The following is a 12,238-nucleotide window of genomic DNA, read 5'->3' on the forward strand; positions in this document are numbered from 1 at the left end:
ATACAAAAAATTAGCTGGGTGTGGTGGTAGGCGCCTGTAGTCCCAGCTACTCAGGAGGCTGAGACAGGAGAGTGCATGAACCTGGGAGGCGGAGCTGGCAGTGAGCCAAGATGGCGCCACTGCACTCCAGCCTGGGTGACAGAGCGAGACTCTGTCTCAAAAAAAAAAAAAAAAAAAAGAATAAAAATGCAGGCCAGGTGCGGTGGCTCACGCCTGTAATTCCAGCATATTGGGAGGCCGAGGTGGGTGCATCACTTGAGGTCGGGAGTTTCAAGACCAGCCTGGCCAACATGGTGAAACCCGGTCTCTATCAAATATACAAAAAACTAGTCGGGCGTGGTGGTGTGCACCTGCAGTCTTGGCTACCTGTGGGGCAGAGGCAGGAAAATCGCTGGAACCCAGGAGATGGAGGTTGCACTGAGCTGAGATCCCACCACTGCACTCCAGCCTGGGCGACAGAGACTGTGTCTCAAGAAAACAAAGAATAAAAATGCATCACTTTAGGAGAAGATGGCTCACGTGTCTTTTCAACTGAATGGTGGTGGATACTCAAATCTCAACGTTATTCATAATCCGCTGCACACCGTTTAGAACGTGATACCAATAGGTGACTTTCAAACGGACAATAATCGTGTTATTCGACACGAACATTTCTAGATGTGCATTTTTAAACACAGGCTTTCAGGACACCCCTCTGCACATGCCCAGGTGAGGAGCCGCCCCTCGCACCTTCTCAGGGCCCAACCGAAGGCCTGCTGCAGGCCCCTCACCATCCTGCATGCCGCCACCAAGTCCCCTACACAACACGGCACCCAAAACAGCAGTTTCCTGGCAGCTAAGAAAGGCAGTCATAGGGTTCCAACTCAAAATTTACTAAAATCCTTCTTTGTCCTACAATCGCTTCTGGAAGGCACCAAGCCCAACCACGCCTCCGCACCTGTTCCAGCCTCTGCTCCACAGAGACCAGCAGGCTGAGCTGCCCCCTCTCCCTCTGGATCAGATAACAGGTGGATCCCAGAGGGCAGGGCCAGTGAAGCACAGGCGGCCTTACCTTGGAGCCGGCTCCTTCGCCACTTGGTGCAGCCTCAGGGCCCAGCAGTGGCCCCTCTGCTGACGCCTTCTTCAGCTTTTTGTTCTTTTTCTCTGTCACTTCAGGAACTTTTCTCTTCTGTTTTGCCATCCTGCAACAGAGAAAGTAAATTGCTGAAGACAAGGAAATAAAAGGCTTAACTCATATAAGATTTTTAAATAAAAAGAGGTAGGGCACTCTCCCATTAAAAAAAAAAAGAGTATTATGGAAAACATATAAAAGTTAAAATAAACTCAAACTCCCACATTTCATAACCTATGGACAACCAGCTTGACACATTTTGGTATATTTCCTTTCTGTCTTTTTTTTTTTTTTTTTTTGAGTCAGGGCCTCACTCTGTCACGCAGGCTGGAGTGCAGTGGCGCGATCTCGGCTCATCTCACTGTCACCCAGGCTGGAGTGCAGTGGCGCCATCTCAGCTCATCCCACCCTGTCACCCAGGCTGGAGTGCAGTGGCGCCATCTCGGCTCGTCCCACCCTGTCACCCAGGCTGGAGTGCAGTGGCGCCATCTCGGCTGGTCCCACCCTGTCACGCAGGCTGGAGTGCAGTGGCGCGATCTCGGCTCGTCCCACCCTGTCACCCAGGCTGGAGTGCAGTGGCGCCATCTCGGCTCGTCCCACCCTGTCACCCAGGCTGGAGTGCAGTGGCGCCATCTCGGCTTGTCCCACCCTGTCACCCAGGCTGGAGTGCAGTGGCGCCATCTCGGCTGGTCCCACCCTGTCACCCAGGCTGGAGTGCAGTGGCGCCATCTCGGCTGATCCCACCCTGTCACCCAGGCTGGAGTGCAGTGGCGCCATCTCGGCTGATCCCACCCTGTCACCCAGGCTGGAGTGCAGTGGCGCCATGTCGACTGATCCCACCCTGTCACCCAGGCTGGAGTGCAGTGGCGCCATCTCGGCTCATCACACCCTGTCACCCAGGCTGGAGTGCAGTGGCGCCATCTCGGCTGATCCCACCCTGTCACCCAGGCTGGAGTGCAGTGGCGTCATCTCGGCTCGTCCCACCCTGTCACCCAGGCTGGAGTGCAGTGGCGCCATCTCGGCTCGTCCCACCCTGTCACCCAGGCTGGAGTGCAGTGGCGCGATCTCGGCTCATCCCACCGTCACCCAGGCTGGAGTGCAGTGGCGCCATCTCGGCTCATCACACCCTGTCACCCAGGCTGGAGTGCAGTGGCGCCATCTCGGCACATCCCACCCTGTCACCCAGGCTGGAGTGCAGTGGCGCCATCTCGGCTCATCACACCCTTTCACCCAGGCTGGAGTGCAGTGGCGCCATCTCGGCTGATCCCACCCTGTCACCCAGGCTGGAGTGCAGTGGCGCCATCTCGGCTGATCCCACCCTGTCACCCAGGCTGGAGTGCAGTGGCGCCATCTCGGCTGATCCCACCCTGTCACCCAGGCTGGAGTGCAGTGGCGCCATCTCGGCTCATCTCACTGTCACCCAGGCTGGAGTGCAGTGGCGCCGTCTTGGCTGATCCCACCCTGTCACTCGGGCTGGAGTGCAGTGGCGCCATCTCGGCTCACTGCATCCTCAAAATTCCAGGCTCAAGCCATCCTCCCACCTCAGCCTCCTGAGCAGCTGTAACCACAGGCGGATGCCACCATGCCTGGCTAACTTAAATTTTTTGTAGAGGCAGGGTCTTGCTATGCTGCCCAGGATGGTCTTAAACCCCTTGGTTCAAGCCATCCTCTGCCTCGGCCTCCGCAAGTGCTGGGGCCACTGCTATGAGCCACCGTGCCCAGCCCCATTCGGTCTTTTTTCTGAGTGTTTTTATTTAACATAGCTGCAATCATACATGGATTACATATTCTATATTTCTAACTGAACATGAACACAAAGTGTTTAAGATGAAGAGAAACACCATTTTTAGTGACATTATCATAATTTCCCAAAGGTGAAAATCTGCCTGCTCTCTAATTACTGAATATTTTGAATTGTTTTCACTTTCTCCTATCAGGCTCACTCATGCTCCCCATCAACTAGGGAAGCTGTGGCACCACACGGGCTGCGGGCACCGCTCCTGCCCATCACAGGACACCTGGCCCCCTCGGGTGGAGGGGCTCAAGGACCACCGTGAGTCTGGGGTCTCCTCTGAGCGGGCAAGGAGCATGGAGCAGGCCACGTATGAGGGTGGATGCGGCATTCAAGGGGCATGTGGTTAGGCCTCCTTTCTCCAGCACAGCTGTCTCCAGAACACCACGCCAGGACGGAGAAGTCCAGGGACGGCAGAACCCGTGTCCTTTGTGGACTGTGTGATGAGGGAGCCGAAAGAGGCAGCTGAGGCCACCAGACTTGGGAGCCTGCTGGAGGGGCTGGGGTAGCAGGCCCTGGGCCCCTGATGGAGGGGTGCTGGCGTCTGTGGCCAGGACCTAAGGAACAACCTGGGGTGGCAGCGGGCAGGGACAAGGCTGCTTTTAGGAGGGAGAAGCAGGGGCCCGGCCCACGCCTGCTGCTGCAGCGAAGCCTCCTGCATGGGCTCACTCATGCAGGACAGCAGGAGCAGAAGAAGCCCTCACCTGACCCCATGCCCCTGTCCCCACCCCTCCCTTCCTATGCCCACCCTCCCCAGGGCCACCCCCTCACCCACACTCCTCCCTACACTCCTCCCCACCCTCCAGCTCCCAGTCTCCTCTGCCGCCCCCACTGGGTGCAGCCTAAAAGGAGCTGAGAACAGAAAAGTGTCCTGCAGAGCCCCAGGCTATGTGGGCCCCGGGCGGGTGGGGGCGGGGGGGTGCCACAGAGGTGCTGGGGAGCCAAGAGACAGGAGCTCAACAACCAGCACACGCGGCATGCACGCTGCTTCACCATGGCCTCCAGCCCGGACGGCTCGGACACACACCCACAAAGGACCACGTCAGTAAGCCAGGGAACACCCAGAAAGCCAGATCCCACCCCAAAAGTAAAACAGTCCAGGCACAGTGGCTCACGCCTGTCATCCCAGTATTCTGGGAGGCTGAGGTGGGCAGACTGCTTGAGCCCAGGAGTTTGAGACCAGCCTGGGCAACATAGCGAGGCTCCACGTCTACAAAACATTTTTTAAAAATTGGCAATGCTTGGTGGTGCACACCTGTGGTCCCAGCTACTCAGAAGGTAGAGGTGGGAGGATTGCTTGAGCCTGGGAGGTCGAGGCTGCAGTGAGCCATGACTGTACCACTGCACTCCAGCCTGGGCAAAAGAATGAGACCTTGAGTTTTAAAAAAAAAAAAAAAAAAAAAAAAAAAAGAAGAGTAAAGCAGGAAAGGTTACAGGAGAGCAGCAGTTTAAAAAGCATGATCATCATGGAAAGGGCCTGGCAGCATTGAGCCCACCTAGAGCCCAGGTGTGGTCTAAATACCCTTCGCTGTGAAAAAGAGTCAGGGGAGGTCAAGACAGGCCTGGGATGCCAGGTGAGGCCAGAAACCAAGGAGACAGTCAAAGAGCAAAGGCCCTGTCCAAAGGGCAGAGCCTGCACAAGGGCTCCCCCCATTCCCACTCGGGGCTGTCACTGGTAACAGCACATTGGAAGAATATTCCTATTGTGGAATCAGAAAACCCCAAGCCCCTTATTCTTTAATTGAGCCTTATCTTTAAAAAGCATCAGAAGCCAGAGGCTACAGATTTCAATTAGCTGTGTAATAAGAAATCTTGAAAGAATGAGATAATGTTGACACAGGGGCTCTGGAAAGACAAAAGACCATGCCAGCCAATTACCTTGTGAGAGAAGTAAGAAAAGTTCAGCAAATATTTACACACCCATTACTATAAAAGTTAAGTAAAATCTATATTCATTCTGTAAGTTATCATTTAAAAACTTAATCACTATGTCTATTTGCTAATAAGGGATAAAAGACTTTTCCATATTATGGAAAGGTTCCTTTAAATAGTTCTAAGGGAAAGTGACTCAAGCTTTGAGATAATGAATGTTTGTTATGGAAAATGACGTTTACTTTCATTTACTGTCAACTGATTTTCAACAAGAGTGCCATGACAATTCAGTGGGAAAGACAAATGGTGCCAGGACAACTGGCTACGAACATATAAAAGAATGGATTTGGAGCCCTACCTCACACCATACACAAAACTAACTCAAAATAGATCAAAGTCCTAAATGGAAGAGCTAAAACTATAAAATTATTAGAAGAAAACACAGGATTAAATCTTCATGACCTTGGATTAGGCGATGGCCTCTTACATATGGCACCAAAAACATGCGGCAAAAGAAAAAGAGATAATAAATTGGACTACAACAAAATTTAAAATTTTTGTGCTGCAAAGGATGCCAGCAAGAAAGTAAAGAGGCTGAGTGCAGTGGCTAATGCCTGTAATCCCAGCACTTTGGGAGGCCAAGGCAGGAGGATCACTTGAGGCCAGGAGTTCCAGACCAGTCCCGGCCACACAGCAGGACCACATCTCTACAAAAAACAAAACAAAAAGAAAACCCAGGCTAGGCACGGTGGCTCAAAACTCTAATCCCAGCACTTTGGGAGGATGAGATGGGAGGACTGCTTGAGCCCAGGAGTTCAAGACCAGCCTGGGCAACATGGTGAGGCTCCATCTCTACAAAAAATACAAAAAATTAGCTGGGCATGGTGATGCACACCTGTAGTCCCAGCTACTTGGGAGGCTGAAGTGGGAGGATGACCTGAGCTCTGGAAGTCGAGGTTGTAATAAGCCATGATTATGCCACTGCAACCCAGCCTGGACAACCGAGTGAGAACCTGTCTTTAAAAAAAAAAAAAAAAAAAAAAAAAGACACCACCCATAGTATTGGAGAAAATACCTGCAAATCACATATCTGACAAGACACTAGTAACCAGAATATATAAAGACCTCTAACAACTCAACAACAGGAGACAAATAACCCGGTTTTTAAATAGGGAAGGGATCTGAAGAGACGTCTCTCCAAAGAAGATACACGAATGACCAACAGGCACATGAAACACAGCTCAGCATCACGGGTCATTTAGGAAATGCCAATCAAAGAGAAACGAACACATCTCCATAAAAATGTGTCCAATGATGTTCACGGCAGTATGTGCCTAATATTCAAGTGGTGGAAACAACCTCCGTGTCTGTGCATCCATGGACGAAGGGGGAAACAAGACGTGGCGTATTCACACAGGGGATACTATTCAGCCACCAGAGGAAATGGGATACTGACATGTGCCACAAGACAATAAACCCAGAAGACACTGTGCCGGGCAGGAGAAGCCAGACGCCCGAGACTCCACACTGCAAAATTCCACTTCTGTGAAAAGCTCAGGATACGTAAATTATACTGACAGAAAGGAGATGAGAGATTATTTAGGGATAGGGCAAGTGGAGGGAAGAGTGGGTGACCACTAAGGGGTACAGGGTTTCTTGTGGCAGAAGGAAAAAGTCTTAAAATTAGATTGTGGTGATGGTTTCACAATCCCTCGATATACTGCAAAAAAAGAAAAAAAAAAACCATAATCCCTCTCAAATTATTTACCATAAATTTAAAAATGTAACACCCAAGTGCGGCCGGGCACGGTGGCTCATGCCTGTAATCCCAGCACTTTGGGAGGCTGAGGCAGATGGATCACGAGGTCAGGAGATCAAGACCACCCTGGCTAACACAGTGAAACCCTGTCTCTACTAAAAATACAAAAAAAAATTAGCCGGGCGTGGTGGCAGGCGCCTGTAGTCCCAACTACTCGGGAGGCTGAGGCAGGAGAATGGCATGAACCCGGGAGGCGGAGATTGCAGTGAGCCGAGATCGAGCCACTGCACTCCAGCCTGGGCGAGAGTGAGACTCCATCTCAAAAAAAAAAAAAACAAAAAAACAAAAAAAAACACCCAAGTGCTACTTTACGATAAATAAATGAATGGGAGAAAGATCATTTGCTATAATGTTTGTTGTGAGACAAAATTTAGGCTGGAACACAGTGGCATAATCACAGCTCACTGCAGCCTCGACTGCCCAGGCTCAAGCAATCCTCCCAACTCAGCCTCTGGAGTAGCTGGGACTAAGGGTGTACACCACCACGTAGCTAACTTTTGTATTTTTTGTGGGAATGGGGTTTCGCCATGTTTCCCAGACTGGTCTCAAACTCCTGAGCTCAAGTGATCCTCCCACCTTGGCCTCCCAAACTGCTGGGATTGCAGGCGTGAGACACCACACCTGGCCCCAAAATATATATATATATTTTTTAATTAGCTGGGCATGGTGGTGCGTGCCTGTAGTCCCAGCTACTTGGGAGGTTGAGGCAGGAGAATCACATGAGCCCAGGAGTTCAAGGGTGCAGTGAATCACGATCACGCCACGATACTCCAGCCTCGGCAACAGAGCGAGAGACTGTCTCTTAAAAAAAAAAAGGGGGGGGGGGGCAAGGCTGGGCGCGGTGGCTCACACCTGTAATCCCAGCACTTTGGGAGGCCGAGGTGGGCAGATCACCTGAAGTCAGGAGTTCGAGACTAGGCTGGCCAATATGGTGAAACCCCATCTCTACTAAAAATACAAAAATTAGCCAGGTGTGGTGGCGCGTGCCTGTAGTCCCAGCTACTCGGGAGGCTGAGGCAGGAGAATCACTTGAAACTATGGAGATTACAGTGAGCCGAGATCGCGCCACTGCACTTCAGTATGGGTAACAGAGTGACATTGTGTCTCTAAATAAATAAATAAATAGGCCGGGTGCGGTGGCTCACGCCTATAATCCCAGCACTTTGGGAGGCCGAGACAGGCAAATCACAAGGTCAGGAGATCGAGACCATCCTGGCTAACACGGTGAAACCCCGTCTCTACTAAAAAATACAAAAAATTAGCTGGGCATAGTGGCAGGCGCCTGTAGTCCCAGCTACTCAGCTACTCAGGAGGCTGAGGCAGGAGAATGATGTGAACCTGGGAGGCGGAGTTTGCAGTGAGCCGAGATCGCACCACTGCACTCCAGCCTGGGCTACAGAGCGAGACTCCTTCTCAAAAATAAATAAATAAATAAATAAATAAATAAATAAATAAATAAAGAGTCATCTACCTGCCCTGTCTCTGACTCCTTTCCTTCCCCCATCCCATCAGGCTTTTGCCCCAAACACCCTACCACAATGACACCCATGTGGCTAAATCCCATTGCCAACTCTCAGTATGCAACTTATTTGACCTAACAGCATTGGACTGTTGATCCTTCCTTCTCTCTTGACAGGCATTTTTCACTTCGCATCCAGCACAGACAGCACAACTCCTGCTTTTGCTCCCACCTCTTAATCGCCCTGTCCTTGAACACTGAAGGACCCAGGCTTAGTGCTCAGCCTCCTCACTCCCTCGTGATCCCATTCAGTCATGTGGCTTCAAATACCAACTAGACACTGATGACTTTGTTTCCTCTCTTTACAGTCTCTTATTAACCCTCTCCTTGAACTACACGCCAACTCAACTGTGTATATGTATATAGCTGTAGTTATATGTATATACATATAGTTATATATATATATATGGTCATATATGTGTACCTAGACATATATACACATATATATACTTGAACTCCTGACCTCTGTTTACACTGTTTATACACATATATATACATGTGTGTATATATATGTATGTGTATGGCCGGGCATGGTGGCTCACACCTGTAATCCCAGCACTTTGGGAGGCCGAGGCGGGGGGATCACTTGAGGTCAGGAGTTTGAGACCAGCCTGGCTACCATGGTGAAACCCCATCTTTACTGAAAACACAAAAATTAGCTGGGTGTGCTGGCACCTACCTGTAAACCCAGCTACTCGGGAGGCTGAGGCAGGAGAATCGTTTGAATCCGAGAGGTGGAGGTTGCAGTGAGCTGAGATCGCGCCACTGCACTCCAGCCTGGACAACAGAGTGAGACTCCACCTCAAAAAGAAATATATGTGTATATATATATATATATATATTTATTTATTTATTTATTTATAATAATATATATAAAATAATAATATATATAAAATATATTATATTTTACATATAATATATAATATATTATATTTTACATATAATATATAATATATTATATTTTACATATAATATATAAATTATATTTTACATATAATATATAATATATTTTACATATAATATATAATATATTTTACATATAATATATAATATATTTTACATATAATATATAATATATTTTACATATAATATATAATATATTTTACATATAATATATAATATATTTTACATATAATATATAATATATTTTACATATAATATATTATATATTATATTTTACATATAATATATTATATATTATATTTTACATATAATATATAATATATTATATTTTACATATAATATATTATATATTATATTTTACATATAATATATTATATATTATATTTTACATATAATATATAATATATTATATTTTACATATAATATATTATATATTATATTTTACATATAATATATAATATATTATATATAAAAAATAATATATATAAAATATAAAATATATATTTATATAAATATATAAAAATAAATATATATATATATTTATATAAATATATAAAAATAAATATATATAAATATATATTTATATAAATATATAAAAAAATATAAATATATAAGAATATGTATATAAATATATATAAGTATATATAAATATATAAGTATATATAAGTAGATATATAAATATATAAGTATATATAAATATATACATAAATATATAAATAAATATATAAATATATATAAAGATATATATGTAAATATGTATAAGTATATAAATATATATGTAAATATATATAAATATATATGTAAATATATATAAATATATATGTAAATATATATAAGTATATATAAATATATACAAATATATATAAGTATATATAAATATATATAAATATATAAGTATATATATATATAAATATATAAGTATATATATATAAATATATATAAGTATATATAAATATATATAAGTATATATAAGTATATATAAATATATATAAGTATATATAAGTATATATAAATATATATAAATATATATAAGTATATATAAATATATATAAATATATATAAGTATATATAAATATATATAAGTATATATAAATATATATAAGTATATATAAATATATATAAATATATATAAGTATATATAAATATATATAAATATATATAAGTATATATAAGTATATATAAATATATATAAGTATATATAAATATATAAGTATATATACATATATATTTATATATAAGTATATATACATATATAAATATATATGTATATATACTTATATATAAATATATATAAGTATATATAAATATATATAAAAAATATAAAAACATATAAAATATATAAATATATATAAACTATATAAATATATAAATATATATAAATATATATAAACTATATAAATATATATATAAATAAAATATATAAATATATAAATATATAAATATATAAAAATATATATAAATATATATAGAGATATGTATATATGCGGGTGTGTGTATAAACTGTGTATATATATAACTATATATAACCATATATATGTACATATATATCATCTATACATATATCATCTCAAGCTTAAGAATTCGTAATCAATACCCCTGATCACCCTCCACAAACCTGAGCTTCCTAGTGTTCATCCTCTCCATAAACATCCATCTGATGAGGTTCACATAGTAGCTAAAGCTTAAAACCTTGGTCCATCCACAAATCCTCTCTTTCTCACATACTCGTCCAACCCACCACAAACTCCTGTTGGTTTACTACTGAAATACACCCAGAATGTGACTCCCTTAAGATCCCATAGGTACCCAGTCCAAGCCACCACCTCTCACGATGGCTTTTAAACTCCTAAATCAGATGGTGTGTCACCTCCACTCAAAAAACTTCCCAAGCTGTCCCCTTCCACTTGGAGGGAAAGTCAAGGTCCTTGGCACTTGGTAAGGTCCACACGACTGCCCTGGCCCCTCCTCGCATCTCTGGGAACTCACCTCCTCTTTCTCTCTCTGTTCCCAAATTGGCTGCAGCCACACTGGGCTCCCTGCTGTTTCCCCTGCACCTGCTGTTTCCTCGACCTGGAATGTTCTGGTGCCTCACTCCTCCTGCTTCCTTTCCATTCTCAAAACCCCTGTTCTCATCTTCTCCATGGCACTTACCATCACCTGCTCTGTGCAACTTGTTCATCTGTCTCTCCCCTCCAGAATGGAAGTTCACTAGATCACAGACTTGTCTCCACTTGTTGACAGCTGTAGCCCAATGCCCCGAACAGTGCAGGAGGAACCCAATGAACGTTTTTTAAAAATGAATGAATGAATGAATGAATGACGGAAGGAAGGAAATGGAAAGCATGCTTATGATGGAAAGTGAGGCCGGGCGCGTTGGCTCACTCCTGTAATCCCAGCACTTTGGGAGGCCGAGGCAGGAGGATCCATCGCTTGAGCCCAAGAATTCGAGACCAGCCTGGGTAACATGGTGAGACCCCATTTCTACAAAAAACATTTTTAAAAATTATCCGGGTGTGGTGGCGCGCGCATGTGGTCCCAGCTACTTTGGAGGATGAGGCGGGAGGACGGCTTGAGCCCAGGAGGTGGAGGCTGCAGTGAGCTATGATCACGCCACTGCACTCCAGCCTGGGAGGCACAGCGAGACACTGCCTCAAAAATTAAAAAAGACAAAGTGCGAGCTGAAAGCCTCGGAGGGCAATCAGGGCGTCTTCAGAGAAAGACAATGAAACCAGAGCCACTGCAAGCCCTGACGGCCTGAAACCTAGGAGCCAGCTGAGTCCCTTCCACTCGCCCGCGCTGAGTTAACCCAGAGGGGGGTGCGGGTGTCGGAGCCCGCGCCGGGACGCACCGGCCGCACCAGCCTCCCCAGCACCGCGGACCCCAGGGCCACCGCCCGGTCGCGCGGCGCCGGGCCTCCGCGCACCCACGTGGAGGGGGCGGAGCCCCGCGGGAGCCCGCCCCGGGGCTCTGGGTCTCCTGGCGCCCTGACCCGCCGGCCACCCCGCCGCCGCCCCACGCGCCTACCTGCGCCCACCTGCGCCCACGTCGCCCACCTAAGCGTGAACAGCTGCGTCGCGGACGCCGCCTTCCGGCAGGGACCCGCGCCCCAGGTAAGCGTTAGTCCCGCCTTCAGGAGCGCGGAGCCTCCCATTGGACGAGGTCTGCGTCCGTCTCTCCGCCGGCTAATGGCAAGCGGCGGCAGCACGGGGGGCGGTTCCGGGA

At 45.7% G+C, this 12,238-nt stretch overlaps 1 protein-coding gene across 8 annotated transcripts in view; it reads right to left on the reverse strand.

The window, feature by feature from the left end:
* The window catches only part of C6H7orf50 (chromosome 6 C7orf50 homolog), a 151,707-nt gene extending 139,476 nt beyond the window's left edge, over positions 1-12,231 (reverse strand). For 2 of the 8 annotated variants that reach the window (XM_024357686.3, XM_063815143.1), the window contains exons 1-2: positions 12,041-12,160; positions 1,052-1,181 (exon numbers count right to left, since the gene is read on the reverse strand). In XM_024357686.3, the coding sequence (XP_024213454.3) occupies positions 1,052-1,180 (129 nt within the window). In that variant the 5' untranslated portion in view covers position 1,181; positions 12,041-12,160. Of the gene's footprint in view, positions 1-1,051; positions 1,182-8,792; positions 8,915-11,167 lie in introns of all 8 variants that reach the window. The other 6 variants (XM_024357687.3, XM_054687303.2, XM_063815139.1 and 3 more) reach the window with 6 other exon arrangements.
* Between the last annotated feature and the right edge of the window lie 7 nt (positions 12,232-12,238).

This window comes from Pan troglodytes, chromosome 6 (genome assembly GCF_028858775.2).
Source record: "Pan troglodytes isolate AG18354 chromosome 6, NHGRI_mPanTro3-v2.0_pri, whole genome shotgun sequence".
NCBI lineage: Eukaryota > Metazoa > Chordata > Mammalia > Primates > Hominidae > Pan > Pan troglodytes.